Source organism: Ruditapes philippinarum, unplaced genomic scaffold (assembly GCF_026571515.1).
Source record: "Ruditapes philippinarum isolate M1 unplaced genomic scaffold, ASM2657151v2 ctg1685_1_1_1_1, whole genome shotgun sequence".
Classification (NCBI taxonomy): domain Eukaryota; kingdom Metazoa; phylum Mollusca; class Bivalvia; order Venerida; family Veneridae; genus Ruditapes; species Ruditapes philippinarum.
The window spans coordinates 250,263-272,447 of NW_026860356.1; the positions used below are offsets into that span (position 1 = coordinate 250,263).

General features: G+C 32.3%; 2 protein-coding genes across 4 annotated transcripts; one reads left to right on the forward strand and one right to left on the reverse strand.

Annotated features, from left to right (window-relative positions):
• Positions 1 to 716: 716 nt before the first annotated feature.
• LOC132759780 (uncharacterized) lies at positions 717 to 9,957 on the reverse strand. Of its 3 annotated transcripts, none has more exons than XM_060751629.1 (11): positions 9,853 to 9,957; positions 9,365 to 9,398; positions 8,306 to 8,440; positions 6,514 to 6,629; positions 5,781 to 5,955; positions 5,101 to 5,306; positions 4,339 to 4,392; positions 3,419 to 3,515; positions 2,931 to 3,077; positions 2,553 to 2,624; positions 717 to 1,965 (listed from the first exon to the last, which is right to left on the reverse strand). In XM_060751629.1, the coding sequence occupies exons 4-11, from the start codon at positions 6,601 to 6,603 to the stop codon at positions 1,388 to 1,390; spliced, it is 1,419 nt and encodes a 472-aa protein (XP_060607612.1). In that variant the 5' UTR covers positions 6,604 to 6,629; positions 8,306 to 8,440; positions 9,365 to 9,398; positions 9,853 to 9,957; the 3' UTR covers positions 717 to 1,387. The 3 variants fall into 3 exon arrangements, with proteins under 3 accessions (XP_060607612.1, XP_060607611.1, XP_060607610.1); XM_060751628.1 differs by lacking the exon at positions 9,853 to 9,957 and adding an exon at positions 9,717 to 9,831; XM_060751627.1 differs by lacking the exon at positions 9,853 to 9,957 and adding an exon at positions 9,514 to 9,680.
• Positions 9,958 to 11,064: 1,107 nt separating this feature from the next.
• On the forward strand, positions 11,065 to 18,507 carry LOC132759781 (ras-related protein Rab-43-like). Its single transcript, XM_060751631.1, has 4 exons — positions 11,065 to 11,362; positions 16,448 to 16,631; positions 17,123 to 17,268; positions 18,154 to 18,507. Exons 1-4 carry the CDS (start codon positions 11,165 to 11,167, stop codon positions 18,265 to 18,267), a joined length of 642 nt encoding a protein of 213 aa, XP_060607614.1. The 5' UTR covers positions 11,065 to 11,164; the 3' UTR covers positions 18,268 to 18,507.
• Positions 18,508 to 22,185: the final 3,678 nt, after the last annotated feature.

The window sequence follows — 22,185 nt, forward strand, 5'->3', positions numbered from 1 at the left end:
GAAACTGCTGATAACGTAAATGAAAAACTGCTCTCTTAACATATCATTGTGCAAGATAAAATATGACTAGTAAACAAGACACCTGGGTAAACAGATTAATAATTGTGGTTAGTTAAGTGTTCAGGTTAAAAAAAACTACAAGTAAATTCAGTTACTCAGCGCTGCTTTATGCCAACTTGTTTTCTTGTTTTTGCATTCAACATGACTTCGAATTAATCTAAAATATAAACTTCCGCGTTCGAGTGATTAAAAAGATTTAAAAAGATATATCAGTATCGCTTTGCAAACTAATTTAGTTTTCAGTTACACTGGTAACTTAAATATTTAACAGGGAAGATATAACATATCGATGTTTTACAACTTCTAAAGCTCCTTAATCAAACAGATGACATCTGAAACCCTGTAAATGTGGGTTTTTCCCGGTGTATAACTTCACCGTTAAAGCTTCATGGTTCGATCAGTACTGTTCGCGATTAATTCCAACGCGGTGCGTTTGTTATCGATATATTTACAAAATATGATAAGCAAGATCAACAAGGATAAGCGGCGTTCAATGAAGTTGTAGCAATAAAAGTTTGTTTGTACTTCATGATAAGATGGAAAACCCCACATTCGCTAAAATTTGTCATAGATGTGACCCATTACATTGTTTTAGACTTTTCAATCGATGATTTTCGTGAAGTCAATGCAGTTAAAACAAGAAACACATCTGAAAATAATATTCAAACAATTTATTGATCAAATACGTTTAAAACGTACATATAAATGGTTACCTATATATAATAAATAAACAAACATAAATAAATAAGATACGTAAGCATTTCGTACTATTTGATAATAGTTTGTTTAGTTTCCTATGTGTAACGCTTCAGCAAAGTTCATCGTTAATTCTGTTTCAAAGTCCGAAATACTTTAAGTTTTACGTCGGATGCGATATCAGGAACTGAAATTTTCGTTTCCGGGATTTTTATTCAGACATGGTTACCCTTTCGTCACTCACCATTTCTTTAGAATAACATAAAGCATGTCTTTTAGTTTATATACTATACACGTGAGCATAATTTGCCTCTATCAACGGCAAGCAAGACCCTAGTAACCTACTGCCCTTTTCTTCCTCATTTTAATCAGTGAAGACGGTTGTAAACTTAGCATTATCGTTGCCATGAGGTTATTCAAAACTATATGCCTTCGTTCAGCGCATGTGTTCTGTACATGAGAATTCCTTGACCTAACATATGCATCTTTTATAATGTTATAACTAGAAGTTCGACTTTTTGTCACCAATATTTGCCTTCACGTAACAGGTATTAATTTCCCTAAATTTACCTCAAAATTTGGATAAGTCGTTAAATTGAATACATTTATAAGAGGAAATTATTTACACCTTTTAATGTTTTAATGCCCGTATTATTTTGTGTATAAGTTTCCTGTTACTCTTACTATTGTCGTTTCTTAAATTATGGAAATATATTTTATCTTTAAAAACAAGCGGATGCTCTTGTCGCATTTTCAACGAAAGTCGTTTATATTCTTCTTTAGTTTCCGCGACGCATAATGAAACACAGATTGTTTTGTTTGTGTCAGCCCACGTCTTTCTAGCTTTCAAAGTGCTTAAAACCGCGGCTGGAAAACGAGTCAGTATTGGGGTGTATGCGCCCGATTCATTTGTTTCCTCATTTCTCTCTTCAAATGTTGTTGACAAAATACCTTCCTTTTTGCATATTCTGTATAGAAGTGGCGAAATGATAAACATTACCACTTCAAAGTCGGTCACAACGTTTTCTGCCGCTTGTCCCCAGTTTGCCATAATTTCCGGAGAAGAAGTTTCGTCAAACATAACAGAATTAATGCCTCTTTGTGTCAATTCATCGTTGATTCTTGCAACATTTTCTTCGTGCTTTGGTGAATCTTTTGTAAAAATTATAGCGACCCGCTTAGATGAAGTAAGTTTCGTAGAAATTGCTCCTGGAAATAAAAGCATTTCTTATCTTGATATATCTATACTCAGCATATAACAAGCTTATATGTATGTTTTTAATACATGACATATATAACATTGTTGTGTCAACTCGTATCTGTGTTGTTTGTTTAATGGTAAAACAAATCATTTAATCTAAATTAAATATACAGACTGACTTGGGAGCATATTGATGTACTTCTCATTTCTGCATCTATGTCTGTCAAATTAAGTCTGTATTCATATGAAACAATTTTTTTCTTTGATTTCTTGTTTGTTTAAAAATAATATGAATAATGGCAGTGTTGTGGTTAAAGGTGTCAGCTAACAGAACTGACACGAAAGAGTTTGGGAATCAGCTGAAATAAATCTTCCGCTGACAGCACTACAATAGATATGGAATGCCATTTAACATGACCTGAAAATTGAGCAAGAATAGACAAACGTTCACAGAACATGGTCTCTGGCATTACCCAGCCACTAAAGTATCACCGGAACAAAAAGGACAAAAACACAAGGAGGTGGGTAGAACACGAAGATATCGATTTAATTATTGACTTATATACATGATTTTGTGTATAATACAAGATGATACCTTTGCTGTTTAGTCTAACATAAGTTGATCGCTTGAGTGCATTTGATGACTTTCTCTTGGGACAATATTTGCCTGAAATGAAATGCATTTGTTAAATCATTGAAATGTTATGACAAAAACTGTAATAACATACTTTAAAGTGTGTAAATGTAACTTTAATGAAAAAAGCACAAAGTGTAAACTTTCCCAGGAAACAAATACCATAAATTAGTATGACAATTTTTGCATATATTGTTGTATTTTACCTATAATATATGTTTAATACATGGATGAGCAAAATGAACGTTAAGAAAGTATCGTAAGTTCGTAAGTAACACAACAGCACGATTAATTATTTGTTTCAGTGACATATTTATGCCTACAAATAAGAATATTTACCTGTTAGCAATTTTATCATTAGAGCCAAATACAAAGTTATAGAGAAACCAAGCGTAAATGTTATGGCAGCTATTTGTAGTACTAGTTGGCTATCTATGCCTTCGAACGTTTCCACTGTTGATGACTTCCAGGTAGAATAATATGATCCTACAATATGCATGATGAGGATGATGAATGATTGAATGAGTTATGCTAGACCAAAATTGTTAAAACTTTTAGTTACAGCATAAGTCTTTCAGACTATTGAGAAGTATTTTAAGCTGTACAGTGGTTATAAATGGGTATGTTAACTAAAATGAATAACAAACGATTTTTTATGTGAAAATATTTATTATATTATGTCATGTGTACAAGAATCTAAAGTAAACTGTTTCCAGTAATGAATTGCACTTAATCAATTTTTAGAGGTAAACTTCTTAAGAGTGAAATGTTAAATGTTCATATTCAAGAGCACATGCTTCTTTTCTTCCTTCTTTTCCTGTTTTTACCTTTTTTTATTGAGACATTATCTGATTTCATCACATCTGCCTCGTCTTTGCCACATGTTAATATACCTTTATATTTCCGCGGACAATGACGTAATACCTACAAAAATATAAATGTTTCATTCGTAAATCAAAGCATTGCAAACAAGATAAGAAGTTATAAAGTATCGGACGATACCAAAAGTAAAAGATAGAGGTCTTTATGATGCATAATTAAAAAAAGACATCAAAATGTTTCAAAAGGTTCGTAATATTTGCATCGAAAGGCTCGTAATATTTAAGATCAAAGCATGAAAACACCTATAAATGCATTTGAGAAGAAAGTCTTATCTCAAATATAGAATGACAGATATTCTAAATGCATCTAAAAATAACGAAATGTTCAAAATATTTAGAGAACACAGCATTATAGAATCATTTGTTACAATAATTGTGTCTGTAAAATATTTGCCTAAAGAAATAAAACGGAATCCTGAAAAGAACACCCAAAACGACAAAATTGCAAAAAATGTTGCACGTTCGGTTTGATTAAGCCTGTTCATGAACGGTACTAGAAAGTGCAAGTTACCATCTAGGCTTCCTAGCACCAATTTAAGCAGAATTAAACAATAAGACATGAATTGAAAATGGTGAAATTTTGAATTTAGAAACTTTCCCAGATGTGGATCACAACTTTTGTTCTGTAGTAAAGATTTATATATATATATATATATATGTTTTTATATTCATTCATATAGAAATTATAGTTAATTAAATTTAGATTGAGATTCAAGAATGCCCAGTCTGTTTTAGTTTAAACTATGCCGGAAACAAACGGCTAACTTCAGCAATCTCTGCCAGACTCCTTCCTTGTCTGTTTGACACAAACAGGAGCGTAGAAAATAATGCAATTGTAAGATATCAGAATAAAGACACAGACTTACCCTCACAAAATAACTTTCTCCTCTCTCAGAATTGAATGTCTTTATGTACGGTTTCTAAAAGAAATTAAATAGAATTAGTACATTGAGCTCATAGAAGAAAAATATTAAGTCAGCTGAGGCTCTTTTATAATACATTGTCAAGATAAAATAATGTTATGAAATTAGACTCCGATACGTCTTTCATCTATATAATGTCCACTATAAACGTTTTAGCTACCAGTATATTTTCAAAACTTACTTTCGACAGTTTTGAGTTTTGGAAAAGTATGTTTCAATTTTGAGGCAATGATATTGAACAAATTATTGTTTTCAATAAGGATTGTTTAGTAAATTAACTGGAAAAAGGAAATATAATACTTGGGCATTTACAATTTCTACAGAATAATATTTTTTGGTTAAAAATTTTTTTATGATTCTTGAAGATTACCACGACCGTCAATGGCCGATTTGCTAAAATCACTGATTATGTTATTCATACATCATATAAGTTTTCCAGTTACGGAATGTCAACGATCTATTTGGGTACCTGCTTGTGACTTTAATAAAACAGGAGAGGCATCTGATGATGTCTTTAAGCGTTGTTGTGTCTTAAGAATAGATAAACATTAAAAGAATTCCAAGCAAGGCAAAATTTCAATCTTTCCGGTTGGGTTTAATTGAGTTTGTTTGGTTGTGGTAAATGCAAGTTTTTATTTAGACCCATCTTGAGCAAATTTCAACATTTAAACATGAACATTCATATTGCTTCATCAATTTACATACCTGTATGTCTCGCCCTGATATGTTTACACTTTTTAGTATTATCTTTATTTCAGCATTTTGAATCAACTGGATCTCTACCGGTGTATCGACAGGTAAGCCCCATGCTTGTATTATCGCCGTTACATTAGCTCCGCTTGCAAAAACTTTAATTGATATAGTAGATTTGCAAATACAACTTTCTGTGACTGCTTTGGTTTCTATTAAATCTAAAAAAGGAAATACAAGAAAATTGCATAATGATAATAATTATAGAACTAATTTCACATAAGTAGCATATTCTGTCAAATAATATTTTGATATAGTCAACCTTTTTTTCTTTTCTTTTCTACTTTTTTAATGAATAGAAATACATTCACAAATGGAGTTTTTAACAATTGGGCAGCAATGAAGTAGGCTCTCTTATGATTCGAATTTCAAAAGGCAATCAAAATGGTAAATTATCTATAGTGTTTACATCATTACATTTGGTTAAAACTACGCTCAAACATCCATCCATTGGCCAGTTAAACGTGTTTTGTCCTATTAAGTAATATATACGTAAATATTGCAGAAGTTTTTGTGTTGATTTTGGTGCACGCGCGTGCGCATTATTATTTTAGAAAGTAAAGTAAAACTAAACTTGAATTGAGATCCTGATTTTATTATACGATTAGCGTAGTAATAAACTGTCTAATAGTTACCCGGTACTAGATTTTGTCTCGGAATGAAAAGGACATCACTTCTGCTCGAATCATCAACAGCTGCTGATGTTAGGTGACTATCATTTGAATGTACAAGATTTCCAAGGAACCAGAGTGTGGAGTATATTTCAAACGTCCCGGGTCTTATTTCGGTACAATTATATTCGAACTTAGTCTGTAATAGGGAAATGAAATGTTCAGTTTGATGAATAAAGTTCAATAAACATATTATAAGAAGAACATATGTTTTGTCATACATAAATCACAGAAATTTACGAAACAGTAAATCTCAAATATTATTTTCGAGTTAGCCATCATAATGATAGAATTATCAGTTAATATCATAAACAATTCGTCACGCACTTCCAATCAGTGTGGTTGGATACTTTATAGCTGACTTTTATTCTTGTTGCTGATGATGTTGTATCTTTGTTTTCATATTTTAAAATGTTTGAATAGCCTAACAGGATAAGATCATCCACCAACTTTATCGTGTAGTGTTGATCTACTGCGGTGAATGAATCTGGGTGGTTCGATTCACGACCTTGATCATTTCTAATGCACCGGTAATGCTTAATTTCAGAAAGCAGACTTGAAAGAGGTATCTGTATAATTGCAAAAACACTCATTTCATAAACGAGCCTAAATAATTGTGTTTAGCCGAGAATATGGCTCTATAGATGCGTAGTTGTAGATCAAAATCAGAATTTTATCTAACATTGAATTGCCTTACCGTAGATGTAACTCCTGTGACATTGAAAAGGATATATTCAGTATGTCTATATGTTTTAGGAGATGAATAATAGTGCACCACTTTCATCATGATATGTTCAAGGTATTCCAAACCATCTAAAACATAGAAAGGAGATAACATTGAAATGAAACATGATTGTTTTATTTGTTACGTTTTTAAAAAAAAAACAAGAAATCATTTTGTTTCGGCAAATCTCTAACGAATCAATAACAACTTAGAAGAGTGTTTATTTACAATTTGCATGAATGTCGTGAATACAATCTTTTTTAATGTATTACAAAATAAAGATTTAAATGAGAATATATCACTCCACAATGTTTTCGAATTACATGCTTTCTATAAGTTTTATAGATACCATTAATGAATAATATATAACACCAAATTACACCGCTTTAACTACCGCACATTGCTCAGTACTGATTCGTGCCAGGCACGGAATCGAGAGTGTGTCTATAAGCTTATATAGCTTCCTACATAATAGAACTAAAGGTAGATCTATGCCTATTAAGATCAATGTTTCCAAAAGTAAAGAAAGATAAACCAAAATGAGATGAAGTAGGTGGGGCAACTGTTAAGCATTTTCGAAGCACTAAGACTTGCATACAAAACATGATTTTCTTGCATATCAGACAGGATTATCTACCGTTTCGGCGGTGCTAGAAAACCCTGTCTTACACCCCCAAGTAAGACAAGTCGCGTGCTTTAATTGACGTCATTGCTGCGCGCCTTTTATGAATTAATTGCGTTGTAAGGATCACGTCATTTTACCGTTATGAATGAAGTTTGTGAGGTTCATACGCTACTATAAGAAAGAGTGCCTAATGAGAATATCAGTTTTCGTAATTTCTGTTCAGCCAGTGTAAGATTCTTATAATATACCGTATACACCGGAGCTAGTAAAATCTGTCTTACACCCCCATGCAAGACAAGTCGCGTGCTTTAAATGGCGAGATTACCGCGCCCCTTTTATGAATGAATTGTGTTCTTGGGATGACGTCATTTTACCGTTATGAATAAAGTTGTAAATTAAGAAAAAGTGAGTAATGAGAATATCAGTTTTCGTAATTTTTGATCAGAAAATAATTGATATGTAATATGCAAGAACAAGAATCAAACACCGGCTGTCAGTTTAGACGGAAATATCTAGCGCTCGGGTGGCTGTTTAAATAGCGGAAACTAGGCAGAGCCTCGTTACCACCGTAAACAGTTACCGTCGAGTTAGATAATTCGGTCTGTACCGGCAGCCAGTGAAAGATTATTATAGTCTTGTATATTTACCGTTTAAACATGTGCTAGAAAAATCTGTCTCACACCGCGTGTAAGACTCGTGCTTCAAATGACGTCATTCCCGGTGCCTTTTATTAATGAATTGCGTTTATAGAATGGCATCATTTGGCCGTTATGAATGCAGTTGTAAATTGATACGCTTCTATAAGAAAAAGTACTAAATGAAATTTTAGTTTTCATAATTTCTTTCCGAAATAAGATATGTTATATGCAAGAAAATGAATCAAACATCGTCTCTCGTAACAGACCGGAATATCTATCTCTCGGGTTACAGTTTAGCGGTAACTCGACAGAGCCTAGTTACCGCCGTATACCGTACCCTCCAGCTAGATATTCAGGTCTGTAACACAGCTGGCGAGAGATTCTATATAACAAATGCGAGTCGGATGTCATCATTTCAGACGCCCTCTGCCTTAAATTATCTTGTATAAGTAAAAGCACTGCATTAAAGAATATGTTGAAATTAATATCCAATGGTACTTACACAGAACTCTTGGATTGGCTAGCCATGCTATTACTAACTTGCCATCTTTCACTTTAGAATAAAGTCGTTTTGGGGCCGCAGGCACTCTTTGTGTAGGATTTGTTAATCCGCCGCGGAGTATCAATTTTGCAGTCTCTAATCATATAAAAAAAAGAAAACTAATGCAGTACAAATTCAATTCTAGACACTTTTTAACATGGCATACATTTTGTTTTTCTTAAAACCTGATGTAAGTTTCAGTATTGGCGCATGTGTATACATGTTTTAGGTTTGTTGCTTTCTTGCGTTCCAGTTTCTACGCACAAAAATATTATCATCATTTTTTTATGAATGATTGTTTTGAAATAAAATATCGTATAGAGTGAATATAATATAGTCTAAAGATAATTTAGCGATTAATAGTTCAGTTCTTATACATTGTATTTGCATGACAGAAGTACAATAAAGTAGAGAAAATAAGAATCCTTAAATAAAGTCCAACACGGCAAAATAATTAATTTACATAGGAATCTGAAAATCTGGAAAAATGCTGGGTCCCCCGGAAGCATTCATAACAGCAAAATAACATGAAAATTGAGAGTCTGTGCATGACGGTTAAGTGCAACATCCCTTTTTACGATGATTGCATATATAGTTTGTGCACGTGCGTTTATTATTATTAGTTTGTAAATTTAGAATATTTATTTCCTTCTCTTGTATCTGCTGTCTTTGACAAATGCATACAAGCTTATCAAATATAATATGTGAAGTAATTATATCTCTGTCATGCAAATATAAGAAAAAATTATCTCTTCAACGATAATGCAACACAGTTTTTAAATGAAAATATGAAAATAGGAGAATAGGTTTTCTTTAAAATGCATTTGTATTACATAAGTAAAGAAACTTATTACAGAATATAAAAAATAAAATATATACTATAAACACTATAAACACTATTTTGCTAAGATTGTATTTTTTTTTCAAAGTGTTATTTCTCGGGTTTGAATTTGTAAAAAAATGTTTTTAAAATAGTTTTCAGTATATATGCGAGTTAAAATTTAATTAATAAAAACTAACCTTCAGTTAGAACTGTTCCATTGAATGCAACTCCCTGAAAATGAAATAACAAATGAGATTCAAATGAAAATGAAATTTGCAACAACAAAAAACAAGACAAAAAAACATGTATTTTGAATAATATTTTATAAGTATATACTATAACTTACATTGTTTGCTATTAAACAGCCGAAATATCCTTTCACCGCATTTCCGTCAGTAATATATATAGACATAGATAAAATATAAATAAATAGAACGTAATATCTGCAGGATCCCAAAACTTGCATGTCTATACACGTCTGATCTATTGACAAAATTTTCGCAAAATAACACATGAGTAATCAGATTTAAGGAAAATAATAAAAATTACCATGATAATGTTTTGATGCTTTCGTATGGCGTTGATAGGGAAATATTATTTTCCCTGTTTTTATTAACCGTGAAAAGCCCGATCGTTTCGGGGTCATTACCTGCGTGGGTAAATAAAAAGAAAAAGCGTCGCTTACCAAGTTACCACAGCAGATAACGCAAAGCAGTCGACAGTGACAGAGTGCGTTGGTCTAAAAATAGATTTGGGGTTTAACGTGCATCCGGAAGTTAAATATAAATGTCAATTAGCCCCACGCTTTCATATCAGATGAACCAATGAAATTGCAGCATGTTATCAAATAGACGAGTCATTTTATAATATTGGCATAAAAAGTTACGACGCTTGAATCATATTCCAGGCAATATTTCATTTCAAATACATGTAATTATAATAAATTTAAGTCGAAACAGATGGTAAACGGTAAAATTTTATCAGCAGCAATATTTTAAAAATGCGAACTAAATACGCATTTTTTCTTAAATTTAAACATGTAATATAAATCCGTGATTTAAATGATATTCATCCGCATATCGGCATATCATTATGAATAAATTTCTTTGACAAACAAGGCATACAGTATCTAGTAAACGATTAGACTGTCAATAATTTGTGGGGTTTTTTTTCGGCGAACTAAGTACTACATATAAAAATTGTATCATAGTTTGGAGATCTTGCTGTTGAAAATGTGTCAGGGTTAAATCGTATACATATACATGCACAGTGCGGTAACTGGAGTGCGGGTATTAGTTACCCGCACAGTATCTAGTAAACGATTAGACTGTCAATAATTTGTGGGGTTTTTTTTCGGCGAACTAAGTACTACATATAAAAAAAGTAAACTCCAGCAGGGTCATATTTCTGTAATTAAGAGGTATTTAAAGTGGATAGGTCTACAATAAATAGCCACTATAAAAAACATTAACAATTGAAATTCATGTATCATTTGAATATTCTATATAAAAAACGTTGTTTGAAAAAATAAAATTTGGATAAAGTTCAAAGTGACTAAGAAAGAACATTTTGTGATGGATAATATTTTTTTCTGGAACATTTTATTATATGTTATATAAAATATAGATCTATGTAATGTTGGATCATGTATTTCACGCTTGCCAATACATTTCGTATATTAATATATTGATATGTATGATACTTTCAGAGTATTTTTTTCAACAAAGCAACCCTTTTAAATTATCTGCTCTATGTTTTTGTCAAGGATGTTTATTTGCTCTACAAATTCTGCGCTACAAATTATTCGAAGAAAAAAAAATCTTTAAACAAAAAATACTCCAATTTAGCGGTATGTAGCCTCAAATATTCATTGATTTCACAATAAACCTATTCTTATAAGTAACAAAGAGGAAGTTGATTTAACTTCCGGTTATATGTCAATTTTCTATTTACATTTTATGACACATCAAATGCGTGCCTAGTTTCAGATTTAACAAATGGCTTTTCATCCTCATTCAGACGCGGACGAAACTTTTGACTATTTATTTAAAATTGTGTTAATTGGTGATGCTGATGTAGGTAAAACTTGTGTTGTTCAAAGATTCAAATCTGGAACGTATGTTGAAAAACATGCCAGTACAATTGGTGTAGATTTCACAATGAAGACACTTCAGATTGATGGAAAACTAGTGAAGGTATGTAAAACGGGAACACAAGCAAACTTTTGCATTGAAGATCAAAAAAGTTTGTTTCTCCTTCTAGTGTGATAGGCCATCGGGTTAGAAGTATGTGGGAATCCATGTTCACCCTGGCCATTACTCACACATGTATGAAATGTTGACTCCGGACCGTCAGCGGATCTAATATGAAATACGGCAAAGCCTATGAATGCGGAAGTCGGTTAAAAATCATAATTTTTTCATTTTAAAGGTGTCATTCGGTATTTCATGCACTGCTTCCATTTTCATTCGAAACACTAGACAATTATTATTAATCCAAAAAGTTGCGATTGTCCGTTAATGGTATACCTCGCCTATTATCATTGAGTTGCATTGAAAATGGCGGCACCCGAATAGAACTGACACTGAAAATTTTATTGATAGGTATAGAATTCTATTGTTTTTTATTTGATTTCCTTTTAAATATACACGTTTAGTCTATAGCCAGGCAAACCCAAGGCCTGGCCCGCTGCGCGGTCCCATCCTTTGACTTCCCGTATCAACACAAAACTTCCCTCATAATAAATCCTGTTAAACAATTCTGTACCTTGACAAACTTCCATGTTTCATTATACAGGGAAGTCAAAGACCCGGTCTGTGAACTGGGCTTTAGCTTGCCCGGCTATAGACTACATGTACACCTGTATATTTAAAAGGAAATAAAATTTAAAAAACATATAGATTTCTATACCTATCAGTGAAATTTTCAGTGTCATATCTAGCTGGGCACTGCCATTTTCAGTGTAACTCAATGTTATCATTGAGTTACAAAATTGAATATGGCTGCGCCCAATTAGAATTGACAGTGAAAATTTATAGAATTCTATGTAACTTTTAATTGTTTTTATTTGATTTCTTTTTTAATATACACGTGAAGTCTATAGCCAGGAAACTTCGATGCCAAAGCCCATGCCCGTTGTGCCATCCCGCCCTTTAACTTCCCCGTATTTACTTTTGAAGATTTTCAATGATTGTTATTATGCCTCCCTTCGAAGAAGAGGGGGTATATTGTATTGCTTTGTCGGTCTGTCTGTGGGTAGACCACATGGTTTCCGCTGATTATCTTGAAAATTATTTATCATAAAGTCTTCATATTTAACATAGTGATTGTTCATAACTAGTAGATGACCCCTATTGATTTAAGGGTCACTAGGTCAAAGGTCAAGGTCACAGGGTCCTTAAATGTCAGAATTATTTCCGCTGATTATCTTAAAAACTATGCATCACAAAGTCTTCATATTTCACATAGTGATTGGTCATAACTAGTAGATGACCCCTATTAAATTTGGGGTCACTAGGTCATAGGTCAAGGTCACAGGGGTCTTATATGTCAGAATGGTTTCCGCTGATTTTTTTTGAAAAGTATTCATCACAAAATCTTTATATTTCACATATTGATTGGTCATAACTAGTAGATGACCCCTATTGATTTTAGGGTCACTAGGTCAAAGGTCAAGGTCACAGGGTCCTATTGATTTTTGGGTCACCAGGTCAAAGGTCAAGGTCACAGGGGCCATAAATGTTAGAATGCTTTCTGCTCTCTATCTTGGTTACTATTTATCACAAAGTCTTCATATTTCTAATATTGATTGTTCATAACTGGTAGATTACTCCTAGTGATTTTTGGGTCACCAGGTCAAAGGTCAATGTGACAGGGTTCTTGAATGGTAGTATGATTTCAGCACATTATCTTGAAAGCTAATTATCACAAAGTCTTCATATTTCACATAGTGATTGGTCATAACCAGTAGATGACCCATATTGCTTTTGGGGTCACTAGTTCAAAGGTCAAAGTCACAGGGGCCTTAAATGTCAGAATGGTTTCCACCGATTATCTTGAAAAGTATTCATCACAAAGTTTTTATATTTCACATATTGATTGGTCATAACTAGTAGATGACCCCTATTGATTTTGGGGTCACTATGTCAAAGGTCAAGGTCACATGGTCCTTGAATGTTAGTATGGTTTCCGCTCATTATCTTGAAAGCTATTTATCACAAAGTCTTCATATTTCTAATATTGATTGGTCATAACTATTAGATGACCCCTATTGATTTTGGGTCACTAGTTCAAAGGTCAAGGTCACAGGGGCCTTAAATGTCAGAATGGTGTATGCTCATTATCTTGAAAACTATTTATCACAGTCTTCATTATTTTTCTTTTTTCCATAACTGAACACTTTCATGTACCCATTAATGGCAAGTTTCTATAACAAAATAACCAATAATGTGAGTCAAGGACTAGAAAGGGGGGCATATGTGTTGTTGGACATTTCTTGTTTGTATTTGATTTTGCATGTAAGTACATGCTATTCTATGTATTTTATATCAAAACACAAGATCAATTTTTTCTGCAATATTCAAATTACTAATTATTGGTAAAATTATGCCCCTTTTTAACCAAATTTTCTGTAAAGTTATTGGTTTTGGCATGATAGCTTTTGAAGGATTTTAATGATTGTGTACTTGCCATGTAAGTTTGTTAGTCAAAACCAAAAAGAAGGTTGATTTTCACATTAATCAACTTATTTTTGATAGAGTTATGCCCCTTTCTTTGTAAATTTGTTGTACTAAAATTATTTGTTTCCGAAGGATAACTTCTAAAGGATAATTTGGCATTCTAATACGATGCCATATCAAAACACAGGTTAAATTGATTTTAGTTGCAATCAACATATTTTTGAAAAGATTTATGCCCTTTTTTAAAGCAAATTTTCTTCTAAATAGTTGGTTTCTGCAGGATAGCTTTTGAAGGTTTTCATTGATTTTAAATTTATATAATTGGCATGCATGTTTGTTAATCCAAAACAAGGGTCAGATTTGGTTTCCTCTGCAATAAATTATTATTTCTTTATGCTGCAATCTATTGCTAATAATTTTATGCTATTACCTCAAAACAAAAAAGACTATATTTTTTCTTTCATATTCTCTCAGAAAAAAACCTCATTTGTGCTCTTTATAACAAAAATTTTGCTATCTACATGTGCCTGTAATACCTTCTTTTCTATTTGTCATTGGGCATATGTTGCCCTGCACCTCATTTGAGATTGGAGAAAGACCTTTGGTACAGGAGGTTTAATTGGAAACTACATGTATTCAATATGAATTTCATATAAGTCTTTGGTGTCAAAGGTATTCCATTAAGTTCCCAACTTTGGAAGTCAGTGGCTGCAAAATGTCTGACATTGGAAGTCACATTATATAGGTAAAGAAGGAAAAGCATTATATTTTGGAAGTCACAAGCCAAAATCAGGAGTAAATGACTCCCAAACTTCCACTAATGGAAGCCCTGGTGTCATACATGAAATTGTAGGTCACTGTCAGAGAACCATAACCAATACCTGTGGGTTTGACACAGACTTTAGGTTCTTTCATGTGAGGAACATATCCAGCTTGCTTATGGAACGTCTGCGGTTTTACTTTGATGCCTGTTTGTGCCTGAAATAATGCATGAAAAAACATCTGAGGTCTATGTATACCAGTAAAGCTAGGAGGTCACCATATGACCTATATTGTGTTGGTTGTGTGACATAAAACACCACCAAAAATATGAAATTCAGTTGTTCAGGTTTAACAATCAGATTTAAAACAAGGACTGTATCAAGGAAGTTTATATTAATTATAAACATTGATTGTTTTAATTGTTTTTCTGGCAAGTTGACTAGGACTTATATAAGTGTACTATATTGTAATTGTTTAAGGATATTAATTGTTTCAATATAAGAATGTCCCCTGTTCATACTAACTGTGTACTTTGTGTTCTGAACTGGGATGAATGTTATTTTATTGTTTCATTTTGTTTATGAAATACTATTTGAACCCTTTTCAGAACACAGCAAAGTCATATGGAGCATATTGTGTTAAATATTGAATTCAGAGGGAAATTAAAGGTCATTGCGTACAATACATGTATGAAGTGCAATATACATGTCATGTACAGAGGATGAGATTAAGAAAATCTGGTTTACTGTTTACCCTTAGCTTGCTGGGAACTGAATTTACATAATGTACCCATGTGACTTAGTACAGACCAAGGCTAGCAGTCAGTACAATGAACATATTTTGAAATTTTCCCAATTTTTGACATGACGAAACTGGAAATGATTTTTCGAGATTAATGCTCAGTTTGATGTAGGTCTAGATCAGTAGCTTGTGTGCAAAATTTTAGATTATTCGCTCTTGCGGTTTATCCAGGACAATTATTTAAATTGTGAAAAATGACCCAAAATTGAAAAGCGTTTAAACGCTTTTTACTCAAATCATATCAAAAGTAGCACAAAAATACGATTTTCAATTCATTTTTGAGTATATTTCTGAATTATTTTTTGCATGTCTTCCTGTTTTACGTGCCCAAGCTGATCTATTAAAAAGATTTTTTATGATTTTAGGTTTTTGAACCTCAGTGGAGTTCCTTTAATATATTACTGGGGTAAATGTTGACCCCTTTAAAATGATGAATGGTCTTGTCCAAATGAAAAAATAGACTAGTTCATTGAATATATAACTGGGGTAAATGTTAACCCCTTAAAATGATGAATGGTCTTGTCCAAATGAAAAAATAGACTAGTTCATTGAATATATAACTGGGGTAAATGTTAACCCCTTAAAATGATGAATGGTCTTGTCCAATTGGAAAGATGGACAAGTCCATATAAGATATTTAGCAGGGTACAGTTAATAAAACCTGTTTAAACTTTAACGATCATGAAATGATGGGACAATTTGTAGTACTAGTCCTTTTTTTGGCATTTCACAACCAAATATTAGTCTAGTAAGATCTTTCATATAGACAAGTTTTGCTAATTTGGGAAGAAAAAAAAAGCTGTTGTAGGTTGGGATTTTAGGGAAACTGCATGATTTTAAAGAATATTTTAATTGGGAAAAGGCCTTTTATATATATCGGCCTCTGTTATATAAGGTGATATATCACTGCTTACATCTTCTATGATAAGAAAATATTTTTTAAAAAGCGCGTAATGCACAAAAAGGTGCCTGCTCGTTCAAATTTCCTCAAGAAATCATTTTGAAGACCTATCTAAGACAGTGTTTTTTTATTTACAGTTACAGATCTGGGACACAGCTGGCCAGGAAAGGTTTAGAACAATAACTCAGAGCTATTATCGCAGTGCTAATGGTGTAATTATGGCATATGATATCACTAAAAGGACGTCTTTTGAAAGCATTCCAAGATGGTTAGATGATGTAAAAAGATACGCAGGGCCAAGTATTGTACAGATACTTATTGGTAAGTGATTATGGTAAAGATATGATATTATGGCATAATTTTATATATTATAATATAGTATCTTATGTACCTGTACCATGTTGATATATTTTACTTTTTGAAAAGAAACGGTTTTTAGCTTGACTACACAAAGAATAATGGGCTATCCTATTCACACTTTTGTATTGTAAATGTTTGGTATGAACTATATATCTCATTAACCACTGAAGATGTTCCACTTGTAACTCATGTTTTTAGAATCATAATGGTAGGACACAAACCAAGACCCAATTAAGAACTTTGAAAATACAGCCATGGCTCTAACCTGTTAACAACTTGGAATAGTCTGCCAAGCATGCTGTCTGTCTGTTAGCCCTTGTTATGTATTGCCATTTAATTTGCATGTTTCAATATCTGACTAGAATAGTCAACTGGATAAGCCCTATAGAACAATAAAACCCAACCTGCCATCATATACTGAACATGTTGATCTTTTTTTATATTTTCTTCAGGGAACAAGAGAGATTTGGAGAATTTAAGGGAGGTAAACTATTCGGAAGCCAACTCATTTGCTCAACATCAAAACATGATATCTCATCTGGAAACCTCAGCGAAAGAAAATACTAATGTTGATGAGACGTTTACAAAACTGGCAAAGGTTAGACTGGGAAATGAAATGCTTATACTCTATGTTAAGAGAAATTATGACATCTGTGCAGTCAGACCAGGGTCTTAGATTATAATGATATTTTCCTAGCTCAAACTTAAATCTAAAGTATCTGATTGGTCTGAAATCCAGCACATACTGTATACTGACCAATGAAAATCATGAGATTTGAGACAGAGCGTAGAAAATGGTTTAATAACCTCAGGAGGACACAGAATACTACTGTTGCCTGGCTATATTTTAACTTCTCAAGAATGTTTTTATCTCTCACAATGTAATTGCATTTAATACACCATGTGTGATTTTTAGATCAGTGCTTTATCATTTCTACAAAATGGAGAATACACTTATTATTTCTGAGTAAATCAAAACTGTGTCTGCTGTTTGTCAGTCTTAAACCCTTACCATATAACCAAAATTATTGAATGGACTTGCCTTGCTATGAATTTGGTGCAGGACGTTATTAGATAAAGGGATGTTAATAGTCAATTGCTAAAAGGTAGCCACCAACAAGTCTAGCCAAAAAGCACAAAATGTTCATGCTAACCTAGCTTTGTGATAGGTACGTATGTATTTTAGATGTACTAACCCCATTGTGGGTTTGCTATTAAGGTTTAAGGCATCAGGATTGCAGCCATCTTTTATCCCTGCATGATCTTAAGAGGCAACTAAATGGGTTTGAATTACTGGAATCTGTGCATCTTTTAGCTACCGCGAGTGAGATGGTTTTGACCCCAGGTGTTGCTGTAAGTTTGTAGATTGAAAGATAAGGTAAAGTTTGATTAAGATATTGAGCGTGGTTAGGGTTAAGTAATATATATGTATAAACAAATTATTTTATCTGTAATCATGATTATTTTTCTGTCAATATTTCAGGAGTTAATGAGGAGATATGGGGGAGATGTAGCTCTTGACACATCAGCTGACTCTGGTCGAGTAAATCTAGATTCACGATCCGTCGGTGGCGGGTTCGGCTGCTGTTCGACATGAACCTATTAAATCCTGCCCCGTACCTTTATATATTATATTATCATGTGATTCAAACTTAAAGTGAAAAGATATATCATTATTTTGTTTGAGATATTTCTCATACATACTGTCTGGGCCTCCAAGCAGTTTAGTCCATTGTTCCAAGTTTACAGTTGCAACAATTTTCCTATAGAATTAGGCAGATAAAAATTGATCACAAATATTTTCCTGTATTCTTGAACAGCAACGATCTTGTTACATGTTTTATAGTGTTGACAATATGATATTTGTAATATCAAAATAGTCTTTATCAACTCACATCATAATGCTTCTTAGGGGTTCCTTTCTAGTGTGCATAAATAGGTCTTTGTGAAATTTCGTCTGGCAAATTTGGGTATCCTTCCATATGTTTTTAGTCGGAAAGTTTTTTATTGTGTGAAATTAAATTAAGTAATGACTGATACCCTATTGATGGCAAAAAATCTGGAAACTAAATGATCCCCCTGAAGCATTAATCACAACAAAATCACATGATAATTGCAGACTTGGTTTGATTGAGTCTGTGCATGAGGGTAATGAACAAGTGCAACATCCCTTACACCCCTTAGCACCGGCTTGAGGGGTACTCAATTCTCAACAATAGTGCTGGCATCTGGAAGACTTTAAATCAAAAATCAAACTTTTTCCTGGAGAAAGGTAGAAAAAAGAGCTAAACAATCCTGGGAAAGAGATCACAATAGTCACATTTGAAATGTCATCAAATGTTAAATGAAAGAACTAGGCCATGTGCATGAAGGTCACTTTTAATTATCTTGTTTATATCAAGGATATAATTATCACAACCCACATTTACTGAATTCATCATTTATGAAATGTACATGTAAGTGTATACCTGGGTCACAGAGAATAAGATATACTCTGACTGAATAGGTTCATCAAGTTACAGAACAAGTGCTTAAAAATCATGTATAGAATGTTTATGTATCAATAACTTTGTATTGAATTTACACATCAGTATATCTGTAATACAAAACTACCAATATATAAACAATACAATTTTCTGTACATTTGGGTAGATAAAGAGAGTTAGTGTGTTATACACCAATCAGTTGTAACCACACCCCATACTTACATATGTACATTATATATTATACGTACCACTGGGGCTTATTACTGTTAAACTCCCTGTTACAATTTCTGGTTTTGAAAACATATAGAAAATTTTAGTAGAAATTCTTCAGGGAGAGGTTATTTTTCAGACTTAAAATGATGGGAATAATTATCAGCACAAAATATGTATATGTACAAATGGAGTATATGAAATATTTTAATTTTGTTTTTTAAACAAACAAACATTGTTTGTATGTCCAACTTACAGCCTGTCTTGAATTTTTGATCCTTTTTAACTCTAATAATGTTAACAGGTTTTTTTTGATGGCCTGGTTTACTAAATGAAGTAGATTACTTGTTAAATAAACAGAATATTGCGGGGTTTTTTTTTTTTTTAAGGTTGTTTTTTTTGGGGGGGGAGGGGGAAGACACTGTTAATTAATCCAGATTTTAATTCATTCAGAATAAACAGGCTCTCAAAAATAAAGCTACAGATCAAAAAATATATCTTTCTTTAGTCAAGAATAATGCTAAGCTAGGGTGGTCATCCGTTACCTGTTTGGGGAAAAAACATTCTCTGTCTCAGATCGCATACATGTAACTTGAAATGTAGAGATGGATGCTTGTCTAAATGTGAGAAAATTATGTTGGGTATAATTGTTTTGGATGGTGAGCCAAAATTCATCAGAATAAATAATCTATTATATAAAATGTGCATTTTGAGGTTGTCCCAAGACAGGCTTGTCCCGAAAAAGAGGCATGTTCTCAAAATACAGGAATGTCCAAAGGATATAGAAGTGTATGTTGATGCAGAATAGAGATGTGTCACTAAGTGAAAGGGTTTTGAATGTCCAAACTTATAGGGGTGTCCCGAAAAATAGGCATGTTCTCAAAATATAGGTGTGTCCAAAGGATATAGAATTGTATGTTCATGCAGAATAGAGGTATGTCCTGAAGTAACAGGGTTTTGAATGTCCAAACTTATAGGGGTGTCCCGAAAAATAGGCATGTTCTCAAAATATAGGTGTGTCCAAAGGATATAGAAGTGTATGTTGATGCAGAATAGAGATGTGTCACTAAGTGAAAGGGTTTTGAATGTCCAAAGTTATAGGGGTGTCCCAAAAAATAGGCATGTTCTCAAAATGTAGGTATGTACAAAGGATATAGTAGTGTATGTTCATGCAGAATAGAGGTATGTCCCAAAGAAAAAGGGTTTTGAATGTCCAGACTTACAGGGGTATCCTTAAATGTTTATAAGGAGAATTTTATTACCTATTGAACTTATGTGTGATCTCATCCAATGTTCAAGATATCATTGTGTTCATGTATTGTCATAAAAATTATGTTTATATATTATTGAACTAGATTCAATGTGTAACTTTTAAAATAATTGTGTAAAGATAAAAAAAGAGTTTATATTGTAAATTATGATAAATTGTTAATAGAATTGACAACAGTATGTACATAACCTGGCAAATTCATATTAGTTTTTGAGATAATTTTAGTTTGATTGATTTTTTTTTTTTGAAAACAAAATAAAGAATAAAAATTTTTTTATTGTATAAAAATAACAAAAATTTAATAAAATTTTTTTTTTTCGGAAAGAAAGAAAACATTGTATTTTAAGCTCCCATAAAAAAATAAACATTTGGTGGTGAATCATTACCAATTTGTCGAAAATGAGGTATTACAAATTAATATTATTTACAAAGATCATGCTGGCAAACACACCTGTTTATATAGTGTTGCAAATTTGTATTAAATAGGTCAAGTACCTATAAAATATTTTCCTCCTTCATTTTGACATTTTTTTTAAAAAAATTTTTACTTTTTTTAATTTGAAAAAAAAACCCATCTTCAAGGGTTATAAACCTTTTTACATAAAAAATTTTAAAATTTTTAAAAAATTTTTTTTTAAAGTTTTTTTGTTTTTAATTTTTAAAGGCTTTTTTAAAGTTTTTTACTTAAAAACCTTTTTTGGTGGAAAAAATTTAAGTCTTTTTTCTGAAAAAACTTTTACTTCGAATTTGTTTACTTAAATTACAAAAAACTTACACGGGTTATAAAAGCTTGCTTAAGGGTATACGAATTCCCCTAGGCCCAATAATTTACAAAATGAACTTTTTAAATTTTTTGGGTTAAAAAATAAAAATTACATGTTAAAAATTTGTTTTTGTCGATATTAATGGTCTTTCATGTTTTGATTTATATATATATATAGTGCAGATATTGTGTAAGTTATAATTTATGTTTAACAAGGTGATGAGAGTATGTGTTTTACTATGGGATATGTTAATTATACTATAGAATTAATATGTCTTAACAAAAACATGTGATTATTTGATGGAATTTTTTAATGTATTTTATTAAAAAATAAAAGGTTTTTTTTACAACATATAAAGATAATTTTACTTTGCTGGGCAAATTAATGTTATAAAGCATATTATTTGGTGCAATTACAAGATGCAGATTTTAAGAGGTTGATAAATGGTGTGAAAAAATACAACTAATACATGTTATTCACAAGAATAAAAATAATATTATCACCATTCAACACCACCTGACTTCAGCATTAGTGAAACACCTTGTTCGGGTTTTACATACAATTTACATGTATATCTTGCTGATCACCAATGATTTTTAAGTTTAAACTTCACTATTTCACAGTAATAATTGTGGGTGACTGTTTACAAAGCATAACACCAATTGCCACTCACCGCTGTGGGTTCGAATCCCGACAGGGACTTTGGATTCTTTCATGTGAGAAAGCTATCCAGCTAGCTTACAGAACATCTGTGGTTCTACTGAGGTGCCCGTTCGTGAATGAAA